Raw genomic sequence first — 19,542 nt, forward strand, 5'->3', positions numbered from 1 at the left:
TATACAAAGAACTGACTTCAGGATGATTATGAAAATTGTGCTGGTGTTGAAATGAGATGAGAGGAATAAGCTCTTTGTACGCTGACAAGGACGGATTACCTCCTGGTAAATTTGGTTGTCAAGGCCAGCCTCTAGTCCCTGCCTTAACTTCTTTTTTAGATGGAAAGCTTCAGGCAATGAAACATGTAATCGGTGTTTATTTATTTATTTATTTATTTATTCCTTTAATTTTCCACACTATTAGTTTTGTTGATTGAATTGCTGTGAAATTGCTGGTTACTGTATGATATTACTGTATGTCAAATTTTTAGATTCAGTTTGTTTTAAAACTGCTGCTTTTATCAAATACTGTACATACCCACTGTGCCATTTTCCCCCTCAGTGACTACAAGTCCCTGAATCCTCAAGATATTAAAGAGAACAACAAAAAGGTAAGAACTGCCAGGGGAAAAAAAAAAAAAAAAAAGAAAAAGGAAAAAGACACAGCTTCAATTTTGGCTTCACTGCAGGTTTTTATTAATTTTGGGAAAGTGCGGTTGTTTTGTAAGGTCATAACTGCGGCTCACAGAAGGTATTCAACCTCCTGCGGTTCAAATCGGATGCATTATTGACTCTAGTTTGTCATGGTCTTTAACATTCACAACAAGTGCAAGGCTGGCATTAGAGTTTAATATTTGTACGGCCTACATTACGTGTGAAAGCAGAGGAGAGGGCTGGCCAGCCTTCTGTGATCACTCCTCTGATTTTGCCAATCAGCCCCATAATTAAAAATATGAAAAGCATAGCTGCTCTTGGATTGTCATATGCAAGACTTCTCTTTCTGCTGCTTCAATGGGTCTGTGTGCATCAGTGCTTTGATGTTGCTTTGATGGTGATTTTTATACATTTAAAGATGACATTTTACACCTACTTTAATGCTGCACCAGCTGAGTGAAGTGCTGTACGCAGCGCGGAAAGTTGAGGATAAAAAGCGTTGAGTCAATGCTTTGTAAATAAACCAAAATATTAGCAAAATAGTTTATAGCATTGTGCTGGGCGGGTGCTTTAAACCACTCTTCGTACTTTTTGTGATGAAAGGTGTAAAAAGTTCGTCTGGAAAAAGCGGGAACTTGGTTTGGGAATCACCAGAAGACTTTTTATTTCTGCTCTCTATTTTAGGCATGTTACAAGCCTTGGTTGGGCCCTAGGGACATGTTCAGAAATTATAATTTTCATGTGAGTCACTGATAATAAAATTGTTCCTGAAGATTGTCTGAAAATTATTTGTAAGGAGCTGACTTCTCAGTGCTGTGATTTTATTTTTATACTGCTTTAAAAGCACTAAATTTAATTGGGATGAAGGTATAAAAATATACATTAATTAGGTTCAATATTATATAGCGAATATGACTAAATAATATTAGATTGCAGATATGTGAAATTTCTGAAAGTGCTTTATTAAAATTCATTTGTGTTGAAGGTAATTATATTTTAAGGTGCCTGCACACTCAATGTGCTAGCCAGGGAGTTAATTGCCTTTAAAATAGTACTTAAGTATTACAAATAATGAAAGATCTCTGAGCTGCTGTTATCTAATGAGTGATTTGGCCAATAATATATTTTTCGTAATAATATGGTATTTTATGATGACCTAAGTAGATGATCAGTGGCATCACCGTGTTTTCTGTGACCACATGTGTTTTGTACTTCAAGTTTTGTTGAATGCTAATTAAGCTAGATTATAAAAAATACTAGATTATTAATTAAAAATGGTAGCAGTACAATCAGTCGTCTCTTCTTTATGAAACTGATGGCAAACAGTGAACTTCTTAGCTTGTCTCTCTTAACAGGATATAGTTCCCAGGACTGAAGAAGTAATGATTGTTGTTATTGTGCAGCTTTTTTCTTTCATCACTTTGCAAGCCTTCACCTGACAGCTACATTGAGTATCTCAGTTGCTTCCTGCAGATTTATTTCCTGGTCTCACACAGTTCTGCCTGATAACCCCGCGTGCCCTTGGTTGGAGTGAATGCAGCACTGGCAACAATGGCTGCCTATAAATTCCATGCAGATATGTAACACATTTGACAATGATTCCTCCTAACCAATTAAAATAACATCTATGGGTGAACAGGACAATTTTCTTTGTCTGAAGCAGCTACGTGCCCACCCCCCTCCTGGAAAGGAAACCATAGATTAAAGGTTAACCCGTAAGAGTACGTCTTTTAGGAGTGCATGACCTTTTTTGTATTTTAATAAAAAAAGAAGAAATCTTAAGAGACAACTATTTCAGTGCAATTACTGTGTATAATTGGACATTGAAATGCACTGTTACAAAAGGCATATCGCTGGAGCTTCTTTATAAGACACACTGGTCATTTGCCAAATTGATGCTGCCACCGTTGCTGAATAAAAAAGGGTATTTACCTGTGACATCTGATCTTGGCCAATATGTCAGTGTGTTACATAGTTGGGAAATGGTTGGAATACTGCCTGTGGTGCTTGTGCTGACGGATCCCAATTGATGTCTGTCAATCAGCTTGTCAGTAAATTAAAAAAGAGAAAAGAAAAGAACTTCATCAGAAGATAGGTGAATAGGCTTAGTGTCCTGAATGTAAATATGTGTGTGGATATAGGTATTGTAAATTCCGCAATATTTAATTATAACTCTTAAGAAAACCCCAAACAACTACTTGAGATTACATTAATTTCAGTCAGAATTTGAAGATAATTTGGTACACAGTGCCCACTGCAAATTCAAGTTTCTGTCAGGAACAAAAGAGAAACCAGGATTATCTTTGAGAAAATTAGAAACGTTGCAGGGCTACTTTCCCAGCTCATCCAAAGAGTTGCGTTTCTACTTTAAGCACATATAGCTAAACATGCAGCCTTCCCAGTAACCGACTGATTTTTTTAATATGGTTATTTGATTGTTAGTAAATAACAATTAAAATGTGTTAAAATTACAGCATACTGTCAGCCTTGTCCCTTATCAGGAACAGAAATATTTCATTTTGCTAGTAACATGTCCTGCACTTTAAAAATGTAAGCTACTAAACTACACTTGGCTGGAGCTTGGAGGGGATGAAAGAATGAGAAGTGGAAGGGCACAACAGTGTGGTTCTAATAATGAACTTCTATTTTTAATTATTTTATTGTTTAGAGAAGCTTGTTTCATTTGAGGGATTATTGTGTGGAAATAGGAATATATCTTCTGGGATGTTCAGCTGGCACTTTCAATTCCTGTGATGCTTTTCTTTATTTTTCTTTTCCCCCCCCCAGTTTTTGACTGAATTCCTCAATACTTTTGAACTTGAGTGATTGTCTTAACAAAATATTTCAAAATAATCATTTTGAAATATACATTTAAGCCGAAAAATTCAGAATTACAGGGATAGCATTGAGACAAAATGGAGTAAATTTCTTACCTTAAAGCTGGCAGCCATATTTTTATAACAGGCACTCATGCTCACCTCTGCTATTTAATTCCACAACATCATACAAACGTATTTAATTGTGTGCTTAGGAGTTACTTGTTGATCTTGGTGGGATTGTGCAGGAGCATAGTTAAACATGCATATGAACATTTGCAAAGTCAAGGCTTTAGCTATGCTTCTGTTTAACAAAGTAATGTGACCTGGAAAATTTACTCTGTTCATACCATGTTCCAAACTAGTTAGAAACACCAGGCATTTGTAAATATACTGGAATATCAAGAAGCTCCAAGCTTTTCTAACAGTGAAGGAGAACCCATCACAGGGTTCTGGACACATACAGAACATGATTGCTATTTATAGAACTAAGGACTGTAAAATATTTGCGTGCCAATCGAGATATCTAATACACTTTAAAAGGAGAGAAGCAAGAATATGTACTGTCCAGAATGTGAAGAAGAGGGGTTGGGAAATAAGTATCTGACGTCAGTGGGAAACTATCGTGTTTAATCCCAAGCATCACCAGAACAACTGAGCAGACAGTAAAAAGTGACTGCAGCTTTATCAAGAATATCCATCGTTCTAAATTCAATCCTTCTGCAGTAGTGTTACCCATTCTAAGCAAGCACCCTTCCCAACAACTCTGAAACACTGTCCCCATCTTCATTTTACAGACCCTGGGAGATATTCTTAGGATTTAGTTTTATTAGCATATAAATAAGAAATTAGGAGTATAAAAGAGTTCAGGTCAAGTCATGTCTATGGGCTTTGGCTGCTGTGGACTGCTAAGCCCATCCTTAGGTCCTTTCATTTTCAGATGGTAACTCCCACTACGTGCAGTGTGGGGTAACAGGTTATTTATGCCACTGAATCAGCACTGACCCACTTAATCAAACAAAAAATCCTGGTGTTACCTTTGGTCCACAGGACAACACAGTTGGCTTGCTGCACTTTCATACCCAGCCTGTTTTCTTCTGGCATATTGAGCATTCACCCATTCTCAGTACCTACTATGGCTTAGGCTGCCCACCCAAATCCCTGCACTGCTCTCCTTTAAGTCTTCTTTCTCAGTGCTCCTCATGTCTGTTTGGTTCCAACTGTCTTGTCTCCCTGTCCCCCATATCCAGCCTGATCCTGCTCTTCCATCTCTCTATCTCACATATCAGGTAAATGACAGCTGTCCCTCTTCTGCCATCCAAGTTTTTCCATTCCCTCCCACCCATGATTTTCCTGTTACTCTGCTCTGTCTGGAGCTTTGTATCAGCAAATACAGCAGTCATGTTTCCTACTGCTTCTCATATATCGAAGTACAGCTCTGCTTTTATAAATGGCGTAACAGGTTCTCATAATGAACCTTTCCAAGAAATGATACCCTACCAAACACTGGCAATGATTTTTGGGCCAAATCATTTTGCACAGGGAGAGCCAGAAAGGCTTAAACTATTCAGATAACTTCTATGTCTAGATAAACTCTGTGAGTAATTTGTTATAGCAATATAAAAATTGCTTCACCAAAAATGATTTGGCAAGTTGTACCTGAGCATAAGGGAAAAGCATACAAAATTTCAGGAAGATAAATTCCAGCTCTTGGAAGCAGAGTTTGAAAAGTGGCTGAAATAAAAGCTGTTTGACCCTCAAGTACGGACTGATACTGCGATGGGAATGAGAGAGCCTCCTTGCCTCAGAGCAAGTAAAATAACCGGTCTGCCAGGCCAAACCCATGTTCTAAATCGTCACTGAACATTTAGTGTTATGAAAACAAAAGGATAAAAAAGCAAATCAGAATTGATTTCTCTTTTCTCTCTCTCTTCCACCCTTCTAAAACTAAATAAAATAAGGAAATAGTGTAGAACTGGGTTAAAGTTGAAGCCATGCATGTTACTGTTTCCTTGAAAAAGGGCAGGCTGTCATCCATGTCTTAAATTTAGCATCCATTTTTATTCAAAATAGTGTAGGAACAACTGTGAACATTTTAGGCCCCTTCAGAAGAGGGTGAAAAGGAGCTGTGGAATTACTGGGGGAGGAGAAGTCCGAGTGCTTTCACTGAGTGCATCTACACTAACAGGAGGCCTTTTTAAAGGCTTCCTTGAAACACAATATTGTCTTCCAGGGTTAATCCAGGATAGTAATAATTAATTGTAAATTGAGAAACGGCTTTAATTCTTCAAAACTAGACAAACCTGATGCACCAAGCCCACTCAGAGCTAGCAGAAAGAAGACAATGTGGCCTCACAAAGTGGGAGGCTTGCAAACTGTTTAGCTCTTAGAAATGAAAGTGAAGTGGGAATGAAATTCACTCTCTCTTACAAATTTAGCATCAATAAATGTTTTTTAAATGCATTTGTTTGCTAGATTAGTGTGATTTATGTCTTGTATCAAGTAATCTGTGGTGGTGTTCTTTTTGGCTATCTGGACATAGTTTTTCATCAACACAAATCACTGCAATTACATGACCAGTAGAAGGGAGAAGGTTGATCACCAGCGATAAAGCCCAAGATGGATTAGTGTCATGTTTCTTATATCTTTGTTCCTTATCTTAAAAAGCCATCCTTAGTTGCTTTTTTTCCAGGCCAACTCTTACACTTTTTTCATTTGCTTGTTTCCTGCTACTTGAGTGAGAACTATTTAAGATATTGGTAGGTTTCTTTAGTGCAAACAGAAGGGCTTTTAAGCTGCAGTGTCATGAACAGCTTTTTACTCATAAAAATGGCATAATTATGAGTAACCAAACATTTTAGTATAGTATGGTGTTGAGGTATGTTAAAGTATTTAAAACAATGCTATTTGAGTGTCTTTACTGATGATGCTTTCTCAATTTATATTGCTATGAAGATACCCTGGGAGACAGTTAGAAGCCATTGGGAAAAACCGATGAGTTGGATGTTGGATTGTGCAACAAAAGATAGTAACTACTGCAGTTAAGCCAAAAGAATAATAGGTGATAGAATTGAAGCCATACTTTTCCTGTAATACTGGATATGCTTTAGGCATCTTTATTTTGACTGAAACTTTCACTTGCATTCTTGAAATGTTATGGTATGTAAGAAACTGCTTCATTATAACCTTTATTTTGTCTGTTCTTAAAGGCATACGATGGGTTTGCCAGTTTAGGAATATCACGACTGCTGGAACCTTCTGACATGGTTTTGTTAGCAATACCTGACAAACTGACTGTTATGACCTATCTCTATCAAATCAGGGCACATTTCTGTGGCCAGGAATTAAACGTGGTTCAAATAGAGGAGAACAGTAGTAAAAGCACATATAAAGTGGGTAACTATGAAACGGACACAAACAGTTCTGTTGACCAGGAAAAATTCTATGCAGAGCTGAACGACCTGAACCGGGAGCCCGAGCTGCATCCGCCAGACGGTGGTTTAGCAGACTTTGCTTCTCAGGACGACTCCGTCTTTGTAAATGACAGTGGTGTTGGTGAATCTGAGAGCGAGCATCAGACTCCTGATGACCATTTAAGCCCAAGCACGGCTTCCCCTTCTTCTCGCAGGACTCGAAGTGACACAGATGCACAGAAATCCCAGCAGAGCTCTGGAAGGACTTCTGCATCTGAAGACGTTGGGAAGTGTAGCAGTACAGATACAACGCAAGCGCAGCCTACACTGGGCAAGAAGAAATTGCTGATAGCTGACACTTTAGACTTGAGTGACTTGGCACATGTCGGTGATCAAAAAGAGGATGTGTCTCCCACAGTTGCTTGTGAAGATAACGACAAGAAGAGACACCAGAGCTCAGACAGTACCATTGGTTTCTCAGAGCAGGAAAAGCTGGGACGTATAGGATCCACAGGGAGCACAAGAGCAGATTCTGGTTCACCTGTGACAAAGCCGAGTTTATCTCCTACTTCTAAGCTTGGATACTCCTATAATAAGGATGTGGATCTTGCAAAGAAACCACATGCTTCTACAAGGCAAACGGAATCTGATTCTGACAGTGATGCCAGAATGTCTTTAAATCATGCAGATCAAACTGCAAAAACAGCTCAGGTAAGAAATTTAAATTGATGCCTATGAATCAAGATGCAGATGCTCTTCGAGTTCTTTCTCCATGTTTGCAGTTTGCACCATTATCTTCAGCATATATGGTGAGGTGAGCAGTGTATTGTTATTGTTGGGCAATAAATACTTTGATTGAGAAGTAGGTGGTCCTGAAAAAGAGCCGTTCCATGAAAAAAGAATGTATAGGTATTGTCCATCTCAAAGATTTTTTGCCACAGGGTGTGGCAATATGTTTCTTCTGAAGGAAAAACTGGAAAAGGACTTAGCAATTCATTGATCTACATGAAAAAAAAAAAGGTAAAGTTTTGAATACATTGAATATACATAAGAGACATCAAAATCTTATTTGAGAAACCGCACAGCCTTGTGAACATAGCCACAATGGTGAGGTAGAAACTCCAGAATATTAAGCTATGATGTGACCTCAAGCATATTACTTAACCACGATATAATTTTCCTTTCTATAAACATAAGAAGTATATGCCCTCCTACCTTGCAGATTTATTGTGAGGGTGGAAGTTGAATATTATATAAATGCTGAGTATTATCAATAAAGCACATCATCACAGAAATATGTAAAAAAAATGTCCTGTTTACAAAAATGCCAAAGTAAGCTTATAGTTTTACCGTGTGAAGAGCTTTCTTAAGTTTTGGCTTTGGCTTTGTGCCATTAGGTCTGATAAAAAAAGAATATAGACAGTTGTTTGGTACTGTGGACTGCCTCAAAAATCTTTATGCTGTTCTCTCAATAAGTGCCATAAAGATTAGTTTTATTGCAGGAGAAGTCCATAGATGGGTGATAGTGGCCAAATATTAGTTCCATAGACGGCTGATTTCTTTCCTTAATCAGCAGAGTCTCAAAGTTTCACTTTGCCATCGTTTTTGTGTACTGGATGAGAAAGAAACAGCCAGGCCTGTAGAGAATATGAGTAGGAGGAAACAGGATAGAATGGGGAGTGGAGCAGGAGACAGGATGTCTTCTTTACGAAGATTGTCATGTGCAAGGGTATAATAGGCCAAGAAAAAAAGGACTTTAAAGATGGTTCTCTGTTGTTATCATCTGTGCATTTGGACACGATAATAAAACCTCAGATGTGAGCCTCCATCTCAAGCTGGGACACTCAGTTGTTTGTTGGAGTCAACCATATCAACTTCCATGTGGTTGTTGCAGGAGCACAACCTGCAATGTCTGTCCCAGCTCTATTTCATGTAAAGGCCTAGAGACACATTTTCCTAGAGTCTTCACAGCTGACCTTGACTAAGAAGTCAGCACTTGGGAGTGTATGTGTATAGGAGCTGCTTATGTTGCCTGTGCAGAAGCCCCCCTTCTGTTGTTGCTATTCTGCAATATAAATCAGTCGTGTATGAAGAAGGGACTTTCTCACGGATGTTCTTAAATGAAGTAGAAGCAGATACTTTTGCAGGTGTCTTGCCTTGTGCCCGGCCTTTTCGTGTTCAATTCAAGTTTTAAATGAGTGATACCTATATATGTAGCCAATGAAGCATTATATTTGCATACATATTAAAGTAAATAAGTAAACACATGGCACATTTAACATAGTTTCCATAAAGCCAATTATATTTTTTCCACAGTTGCAGTTTAAAGGCATTAAATGTTGGTAGAAATTAAGATTTAGGGGGAGGGGAGAGAACTCTTATTTACATTATAAAGGCCCATGACTTTTTTTAATTCTACATTTTGATCATCTTTACTTTTCATTTCTATAGAATGTTCTGTCACCTCGTGAAGCTATAATCCATGTGACTCCTGACCTTTATTATATAGGAAGGCTCCTGGCTATTAACTACTGTATAAACATTAAGTACCCTGAGGCTGCCTTGCTGTTAATTGTATTTCTTTATTTTTAAGCAACGTATGTTGTCAAGACAGGAAGAACTTAAAGAACGAGCAAGAGTTCTGCTTGAGCAAGCAAGAAGAGATGCAGCTTTAAAGGCAGGGAATAAGCAACTAACCAATACGATCATCCCAGCCCGCAATAAGCAGCTGAATGATGTAAGAAATATTGGCCAGTATGGCAGTTTACATAGTTAAATTTATTGTATGTGCATATGCTTTCAGGTGGCGGGGATTTCCTTGTAGAATGTTTCTTTCACACTGAATTGCTCTGATGTGTCATATACCCTTAGTTCACTTCTAAAGCCTATTTCTCCTGCTGTTATAGCCAACAGAAAGATGCCTTAGACTTCAGTGGAAGCAGAGGTCTGGGTGCACTTTCTTTGATTGGCACTGCAGTTTCTAATGAGACAAAAACAAAAGTTACTTGATAAATGATAGTGAAGTAATTTATGCTATTTTTTGATTACTTCTCTCTTTTCAGTTAATGTAAATGCATTCACTGAGCCTGTGATGTCAGCTACTTGCTGCTTCATAAGTGTTGTTGCAGTGAATGAAGCTGCTTGTGACAGTCTTGTAAAAGAGTTAATGGAACAATTCCTTTTTATCACCAAAGTTGATTATGCTGGTGAGATGGGAAAGCGAAGCTGGGGAATGAGCTCCAGTGTTGAAGCAGCTATGGTTGCACCTCCAGTGGCCTCCGTGGTGACCTGGAAGGATGCATACTCTCTGGAGATGAAAGCTAATTAATTTTTATGCAAACCTTTGCAATGTGGGTTTTGTGATTCTAACTATTGCACATTAGAGACTGTACTGGCAACTGAGAATGTAAACGTAACTGAAAAATAATGATTCAGAGAAAGGCTTGAATCTTTACTGATTCAGAGCCTAGTGCTGAGGGGCAGATTCTGCTTTTTACATTAATGGGATCATGCATTCCAAAAATGAAGACAGTGATTTACATGTCTCTTTTCATTCTCTGAACTGTCTTGGATCCATGCTGTACTTTTTTTCTCCCTTTGCAATTCCTTTTCCCGAACTGTCACTTCTTTTTTCTTTAAAATATATTCATATATACAGACAAGTCTTGTTTGTATAATGATAATGATATATAAGTAATTTTTTATTACTTTGTATTTTATTTGTATTTAATTTTTTTATTAGTTTGTATTCTTTTATTACTTTGTATTTTTTTTATTACTTTGTATTTAAGCTTTTCCTACTAAAGTATACTTTAGTATGAATTTCACTTTGGAATTTTTTTTATTAGTTTTTCATAAGGCAAACAGCATTAGAGCAGGGATAGTATAGGCATCTGCTCAGGCAGAAACAACTGTAATTAAAGTTGCCTAACAATTTTTATGATAAGCTCCTATTTTCGGAGTTTTACAACTTTGCTAGTATTTCATTGCTAGAACTGAAATTCTCCCCATCAGCTCTCTGCCTCAGGGTAATACTATTTTACTTTTTACTTCAGAAAAACCCTGTTCAGCTGCTTCTCTGTATTAGGTTGGATAAAACATTGGTTTTTATGTTAAAAAATGGCTTGTAGGAAGAAGGTTTTGTGCCCTTGAAAAATCTTTCAAAGCAATCAAAGTTGTGTTAATAGCACAGGCAGCCTTCAAGTTCAAGAAAGTTGGTGTCAGTAAGCATTGTCTGTATGGACACAGCACAGCAGGAGCATCATTTACTGTTGCTAACCTAAGAGTCAGGCCCATTCTGATCGTAGTATTGGAAAGCAAAACTTTCTCTTCTGGACTCCAACTCCTGCTAATGAAATCCAAAGAGGAGGAAAAGGAGCTGGCATGCAGATGAGAGATGCTCGGGGTAGATGGCAAGGGCGAGGGTTGAAACGGTAGGTGACAAGGTGCATGGGAAGCTGCAGATCCAACCTTGCCTGCTGGCAGACCAGCGCATGGGTAGCTGGAGATTACTCAGGAGATGACAGTCCTGGTCGGACACTCCCTGATTGCCTAAGCACTCTTTTCCAACCAGATTTGCATATCCCACATGCCCTTGGTCATCATGCTTGTAGGAAGCGTGGTTAAAGCCCTTCCCAAATCTTCACTCGCGAAGCCAAGCCATCAATCAATCAAACGGCAATGTGAAGTTAGACAAAGACGAAGACTGCCTGGGCCGTGAAAACTAGATGAAGGATAGGAGATGGAGACCAAGTTTTCAGGGTGAGAGTGAGGATTACATAGTTCAGGCACTCAATTACCCATGGGACCATATTTCATTTATTGCAGAAGATGAAAAATAGATTAGAAGACTGCAGGGAAGGGAAGAGCCATCTTTTAGGGGTGCTCTGCAGAGACGAAGTTTCTTGCTGCCTCCATCAGAAGCTATTTACAATGTTGGGAAGGTACCTTCAACCCAACATACTCAAGGTGGCAGCTTCCTTCATTTCTGATTTCCAACCCAAGGTTCCTGGGGACTGATTTCTGGAAGTTTTGAATGCACCCAGCTGTAGCCAAGTCAAGGACAACTGCTCTGTGAACAAATGGTTCTGGCCCAGTGAAATCCTTGATGCTGTGATCAAACAGGTAGTGGGCACTATTCAGTTACATTGACTGTAACATAAGAAAAGCAAAAGCTCCTCAGCTCAGAAGGGCGCTCTGTAGGTGTAATTTGGAAACTCTTAGATATGGTAGTGAAGAGTGCCACAGAAATGCTCCAGAAGAAATTAATAATGCTGTGTTCAGAGAAAAGTTTACAAAGTTTAGTAGTTCAAACAAGGTGTAAGGCAGGCATTGAATGATGAAGTGAGATATTGAACAACTGATTCACTGAACACTGTCAGTCATGACTACTGAAAACAATAAGTATCCTGTAGGGAAAAAAAGTTTGGGTTATGCAATTAAAGACTATACCAAATGAGAACCAATGCAAGGTTGTACAGCTAGTGTAATTCTGACATTTCTAACTTTTGAGTGCTTGGCTTGCCAAGCTCAACGTTCCCCTAGTGCATTTCAGTGGGAAACATACATTGTGAAAGGGAGGTGTCTGTCCTAGAAACTGGTATAGTATTCACATGTCGATATGTATTAATATATAAAATTGTATGTAACATGTATATGTTATGTACGTATCCATAGATGTGTATGTTCTGAATGAGAATGTGTGTATGCATCAGTATCTATAGATATAAGATAAAATACATTAATTTCTGATTTTTCTTTAACATATTTTATCTTCACAGAGATGAGACATTTCCATTTGATGTAGTTGTGACAGTTTACTACTGGTCATTGCTTATCTGATTGTTAGAAAATAGCACAGACTTATTTCTATTCAGCGTTTTCTGGTCATTAAGGTTAATAATAACTTTGACTCAAAGCAGTGTTGTATGTGTCAGTGTGCAGTAATGTGTAGTAGTGTGTTATCCAAATGAGAGTTGCAATAATGAGAATCAGCATTTAGTGGTGGGAATTGGACTGGGCTTATTTTTGGGATGGATTGAGAGGGATTCAAAATAAAATAGTTTAAAATAGGAAGATCTCATTTTAAATAAGAGAACTTTAAAGAGATAGTCCAGGGCCAATACTTGTGGAAATAACTCGAAGTTTGCAATTGCACCTTTTTTGATACCTTCAGGAAAAGAGCTTTAAGCAGCCCATTCTTTCAGTGTGCTCTGAAAATTAGTCACTCCAGGTAAGCAAAGGCTGCAGAGTCATTAGTTATTTTAGACAATCTCGTCTCATAGGCCTTGCTGTTAGCACTTGACATTTGTCATATGAGAACTATGAATCGCTGTTTTCTTAGTAAACAAGTGAGAACAATGTACAGTGCGTGCGGTTGTATTGCAGCCTGAGGTCAACAAAAGGGAGGAAATTTCCAAGTCTGTTCCTTGGTCATAAATACGGGTTACTTGGTATGTGCTCACCTGATTTGTTCTGGTAGAAGTCATTTTTGAGAAGTGGTCCTGTGTCTCCTCTAAGCATAGAGCAAATACCTTAGACCATCTGGAGGCTAAGCTTTACCTTTCCTCTGGTCGATCAGTATTGTGTTGGTTTGGGTTTGGTTTTTTTTCAATACTCTGGGCTTGCTTTCCTTGTTTTTTTAATCTCTTGTGTCTCAAAAGGCCAGCTAGTGGTCAATAATGACTTACTGGCTGTTTTCCCATGATGTGTCCATTATCTTGGCTGTTTGCCCCTTTTTCTTGAGTCTTTCTTACTGCTTGAGTCTTCTTTTGTGCTTCCATCTTATGTTTGTGCTCTGTGGCTAGGCCTATGTCAGTATACTCGCTTGATTTACCTTTATATATATATATTTAAACTCAGAAATTGATGAAGTTGTGGGAACAGAAGATTAAGGCACTGAATTTTTTCATATACCTGTTAACTCAATCCCTTTTTCCTCTGGATTGCATATTTCTCGTTGCATCCCAAGCTGTATCTTCTTCCCCTTCTTTCATTTGTGTCTTATTGTTCTTTTTTCTCTCGCACTGTATTTCAGCTATCTGCCCTGGCCATTTCAGCTCCCTTTCTTCTACTTTTGAACTTTTCTTTCTTAATACCCATTCTCTTTACTCTTCCTTCCCTTGGACATCTTCCCCCTGTGCCTTTCTGCCCCATCATCTTCCATTCTTGTTCAGCCCACCAAATTTAGTCCCATCATTTTGTGCTTGCTTCTTCTATTTGTATCATATTAGCCCCTTTTCTCCCACTTCTCCCTTGTTTGCAGTGTGGTAGAAGTTTTTTCACTGTTAGGTCTGTTCATTTGGTGCTTCTCAGAAGCCTTTAATCTGCAAGCTGTATGCATGCCAGCCTGTATGGAGGTATGTAAGCCTGTAGGCAGGTATTTAAAGTCTAAGAGGACACTGTATGGATCAGAAACTCCTTGAAAACATGCTCATGGTTTGGGAGGATCATAGACATGTCCTTAAAATTGATGCAGCCTTTTAGAGACTGGAAGAATTAGCTTAAGAGCTCTGTGAACAGAGTTACTGATCCTCTCATGGATCCCTTTCTCTATGGTAGATTTATAAACAGCTCAGCCTTTCTGCTTGCTTTCTTGATGTAGGTGTGCATGTAGTGACTCTTTTACGAGGTGCTTCTGTCATTTCCAACCCGGTATAGCAGCTGTAATCACTTAGCTTTTAACCAGGAGAGCCTTTTTATTAGCTTACTCATTTTTATTTAGCTCACCTTTTCTCATGATGAATATCACACGGCTAGAAGGGGCATATCTGCTCCCAGCAGATGCTGTAAAATATCAGCCTGCAGTGATGGTTGTTAGCAGCGGCAGCTTGGCTGGAATGTGATGTGGGAAAGGCAAGGAGACTGGAGCTGGTCTGTGAAACCGAACTGGAAAAGTGGCAGGTTAGAGGAGACCGCAATGAGTTAGAAATATTCAGGAGTCACAGGGCTAAAAGGTCTTTCCAGCAGGGAACCCTCGCTTCCATGGGCGGTGGAACCCATAATTCTTGAATCTCAGCAGAACTCCACTGTCAGCAAATATCTGTGAAGGCCAGTGGCAAAATGTTCATTTGTCTTACTCTCCTTTAATGACTGGTCCACGTAAAGAATGGAAATTTACTGCAGCTGTCGTTTACTCTGTAAACTAAAATGGCTATGGTTGTGGAGTCTGCATGATTACAGAGAATGGAATTAGGAGTTAAGAAATCCACAGGCAACTTTAATTAACCTCCTTTGTGTATATGCATTATGATGCAGTCTTTAATTATGTGATCACATACTATTTTCCCCAAAGCAATTGTGTCTCATTTAACTCCAAGAATTGAGGTGATGTAGAAGGCTGTTTGTCCAGAGGACCTCCATCCTTTTCGTTGCAGAAATTGGAAGGTGTACAGTGAACGAAGCAGGGATTCCAGGGAGCAAAAGGATGAGGTTACAGTTAAGAATTGAACAAATTAAATGTAGTGCTGCCTTTAGCTCAGAGTTCCTGATCAGTACTGCTAAGTCTTTTGAACTGAAGTTCATCTAAGTGGTCACTAATTGTGTATCCTTCCTTTCTGGATTGCCATTTGAGGCAAAGGTTTGATTTGCAGCTGTACTGAGCATCCAGGTTTGTCAGGGAAATCAATCGTAGCTGTGCTTGAGACGTATAAAGGGCTGCTTAAACCTCAGTATACTGAAGAACACCCAGGTAACAGGCTTCCCAGAGCAAGCAGCTCGTGTTAGATCCTTTTAGCTGGATCTCTCTGTCTCAGTTCTCTTCTGAAGAACAGGGTAATAACACTACCACAGGGTGTTGTGGAGGGGAATGTGATTAATGCTTTTGAGGCACTTAAATACTGTAGTGATGAGCACTGTAGAAAAGCCCTTGAAGAAATTAATAATTCTGTCTACAGAGAAAGATTTGAATATTGTGGAGTACAGAATTGTGCTATATATTGATGGGCCTACATAATGAACAGTGAAAATAAGCTGAGATATTGAACACCGCTCATTAGAGCTCAGATCTGGGCTGAAAATCAGGGGACAGTAAAAGTAAAAGGTGGTGCCACAGCAAGGCTCTATTTCTGAAGGATACAGAGCAGAATGAAAATAAAGATGGTGCCCACCAGTTTTATTTCTGGCATCTCCTAAATCGTGTGTCAAATTCTATTAACTTGTTTTTGCAAGGTAGACAGATTAGCAGGGAACACCGTATAGCATGGAATTCATGAAAAATAGTGCTCCTGTGGCAACAAATGTGTTTTTATTTCCTAACGCAAGCCACAGTTCATTCCTGAAGTTATTTGGGTTTTGCATGAGCTGAGGATTCCTCATTGCTGAATGTAGGTGTAGGACTGGGCCTTTCATTTGGATTTGGCTGAAAAAATTTTGCTTATGTAGGATCAAGCATAGGTTCTGGGATGCAGGGGTTCAGTAGCACGATACCCAGAGGGAAGCGTGCTCTCTTTTGCCTTTTGTGAAATAGCAAAATGGTAATCCTTTCTTCACAGCAGCATTCAAGGATGATGACGCTGAAAATTGTGAGGGGACTCCATTAGGACAATAAGTATTTAAAAATGGATTAATATAAATTAAAGGGGAGTGGGGGGGTTGGTGGTGCAGAGAGCATTCCTGACACTGCTTTTGGGCTTAAATGCAGCTGTTGCTGGCCTGCTTTCTGTACAGAGAAAGATTTGGGCTTACTTATCTTTGCTACCTTTATTTTATATTTATTCAAATGGAATGACAGCTACAGCTGCCTAAATACATGTATTAAAAAAGTACGATTGAAAGAGCAGCAGGGACTACATTCAGCTTTTGTAGTGGTATTTGCAGATACGAAGTACTTCACTGAGAAGCTGTTACCTCCAAACATGCAAACACGGTATACAGTGGGCAGCAGGAATGGGCTATGCTGTGAGAGTGTTTCTTTCTGCTCAGAATATTGCTTTTTATTACTCCCTTGCTCAAAGGACTTGTTGCAGCTGTATCTAATTCATATTTAATAAGCTCTTTCTACTTCAGGTGTCAATCTGTTGTGCCCATTACTTTTCATTTTCATAAATATTTGAGTGCAAAATAGTAACTTTTTTTGCATGCACAGTGGACCAGTGGAAAATGGAAGTCTTTTTAGAAAGGCTTCATAAAGTGGCAAAATCTGAAAGGAGCTGAGTTTCTATGCTCTTACTTTAATTTTTGTTGCATGCATATGCACAGGTATGAGATATGCCAGCTGGAATAAAATAAAAATAATGCATTATTTTAAATGCTCAGAAATAAGCTTTAATAAATGGTCCCATTTATTGATAATGTCCTGCAATAATCCGCTGCCCCTCTGAGCCAACAAGCTCCAAACTGGCCGAGTTACAGAAAAGTATCTCTAGCCGACACAAACAGAAGTGGTATGGAAAGCAAATTCACAGTGGACAACAAAAATAGGATATTTTAGTTTGACTGAAAGATGCTTTAAACTCAAGTTAGCATTGCAAGTATCCTTTCCTCCAAACATTTTAACAGGTTCTTGAAAACTATATGAGAGAGCTTTATTTGGGTTTTTTTTCCCCTCTGTGAAACCAGAATCCCCACTTCTGTTGCATTAGAAAAGGCATCTGATACATCAGTGGATTTTTTTGTAGCCTTCTCAACTGGAAAATAACTGTCTGTGATTGAGGTGGTAATGTTAATTCACTTAAGGAAACACGCCAAGTTATTCCTGTATTGGTTTTTCTTTAAGAAAAAAAAAAAAAAAAAGAAAAATCTGATCTTTATTAATTAAATAACTAACATGAATTTGTTGAGGTGTAGGACTTTGCAGGTGGCAACCTTGGTCTTTTAATATTAATTGGAAAATATTGATTGAAAAAAAGACTAGTCTGTCATGCTGATAATTGCAGCCAGATTTAGATATGATCACTAGATCTTCCTGAGATTACGAAGAAGCAGTTACCATCTAATTGGTAAAAAGATTGAACATTATTTTGGTAATCCCTGATCTTTGGTAACTTATTCCCTGTTGTTCATTTATATGTCTTGTCTGTATGCCACTATAAAGTGGTTAAATATGGTTTAAGCTGATAAGACTATGCTGTATAGTATTTACATTTCATGAGCATTCCAACTTTTATAGCTGTTTTAACAATGTACTTTTCCTTAAATGAAGGTTAGACCTGCTGACTGAACACTTCAAAACCGCAACTGAACTGATATTTACTTCTTTATATCGACAAGCTAAGGTTGAGATAGCCTGATCTCATTTCCTTGATGGCAAGAACAAACAAGTTGTTTTATTTAACATTGCTCAGTACATGGGAAATAAAAATATTCTGTAACTTTCCAAGAAGGTTCTCTATCTTCTGACTTCATATTTGATCTGTTTAAGCACTTTCTTACTATGAAGTTGTGATGTTTCACTGTACAAAAAGTACTTCTATAGACAACTCCCTGACGTGGCTGGGAAAACAAATCAATTAGTGCAAGTAAACTCATTTCTAAGAAGAATTAGTATGCACTGTCAGTTTTATACCAGGATGGATTTCATTAATAAAGTGTAACCTTTGATAATGCAAGACAAATGTTGCACAGTTTGAGTTTGAGATTCACAGCTGAATTTTATTGCTGTTATTTCAAGAAGCTGTCTCTGTTTACACCACTTAAGCATCTGGCCTAAATATGTAAATATGCAGTTATTTATCATGTGGATGTAAATTCTAAGTGCTGTGTAGTCTGCAGCTGTACCATTAATGTGCATGCTCACAGAAAATAGGCTGCCAATTTATTAACTGAATTTTAAGATTGTCTGAAAAACATTAGTTCAAAAACTTTAACGTCTTCTATCCATTTATAAATATTAGCAAACAAAAAGCTCTCAGTGTTTCAGAGCTATTCCTTTTGTGTATGAAGCGAGACACGGGTTTCTTAGCATCTGGAATGCTTTTTTTTCTATCGCTGCTAATAACTGGACGTTTTCTGTGTGGATGTTCAGCACATGCTGTTGTGAATCCCAGGATGATATCGCTGTTACTTAGAGCTGTATTTTGCATTGGCTATTCTGTTATTGCTCAGCATGCACAAGGGTAGAGTTAAAATCTTTATTCATTTCATTTAAAAATGTTTCTTTTGTTCTCCTTATCATGTTCTGGCTTTCCCAAGGATATATGCCTTGAACGAAAAGTCACATGTGCATTACTAATTGTGTGCCATTGTATTTACAGTTCCTAGTGGTGGCACTGTGAAGCTACTAATTCTTTTGCTTCACTTGATGTAAAATAATCTGAGTGTCTTTGATAGCAGTGAAACAGTATTAATTGTTTTGTACATTTCTTGGTCACTCTTCTTAGGTGGTCTTCATAATCTATTAGAACTTTCAGCCAGATTTTTGTAATGTCATGCCTCCAGCAGTGATTAAATTGGTAATTAATGAACAGTCCTTGGCAACATAAACCACATCCCGTTAATTTTCCCTTTTGAGTTTTTAGAAGTTGTCGTCTCTGTCAGAAAGCATTGCGCCACCTTGCTACGGCCCCTTGGCATGAAACCACAACGGCTTGATTTTTTGCAGCCATTAGTAGATCAGAGCAGTAATTTCACAGTATTTTGGTCAGGGTAATTATAGTACCAAGTACCGAGTAGAGTTGGGAATTCACACAAGAAGTCCAGAAATACCAGGTGAGCTTCCTTGTGTTCACTGGGACGTTATGATTAGTTTAATTGGGCTTTGTTTGATTTCAGCCGCAGAGACTCTTTGTGCCACGGCACTGCAACCACTTTCCACTTTAGTGTTTTTGACCTGCATTGACATGAACTGGTGCAAAAATGAGCTCTTTGAAGTGGGACTCTTTGGAGAGGGCAACTAAAAAAGG

The 19,542-nt window shown here is 38.4% G+C and overlaps 1 protein-coding gene across 9 annotated transcripts in view; it reads left to right on the plus strand.

The window, feature by feature from the left end:
• EHBP1 (EH domain binding protein 1) overlaps positions 1–19,542 on the plus strand; it is a 229,754-nt gene that overhangs the window by 148,170 nt on the left and 62,042 nt on the right. For all 9 annotated transcript variants that reach the window (XM_065682216.1, XM_065682213.1, XM_065682214.1 and 6 more), the window contains 3 exons: positions 383–431; positions 6,500–7,414; positions 9,297–9,440. In XM_065682216.1, the coding sequence (XP_065538288.1) occupies positions 383–431; positions 6,500–7,414; positions 9,297–9,440 (1,108 nt within the window). The remainder of the gene's footprint in view (positions 1–382; positions 432–6,499; positions 7,415–9,296; positions 9,441–19,542) is intronic.

Source organism: Lathamus discolor, chromosome 5 (genome assembly GCF_037157495.1).
Source record: "Lathamus discolor isolate bLatDis1 chromosome 5, bLatDis1.hap1, whole genome shotgun sequence".
NCBI lineage: Eukaryota > Metazoa > Chordata > Aves > Psittaciformes > Psittacidae > Lathamus > Lathamus discolor.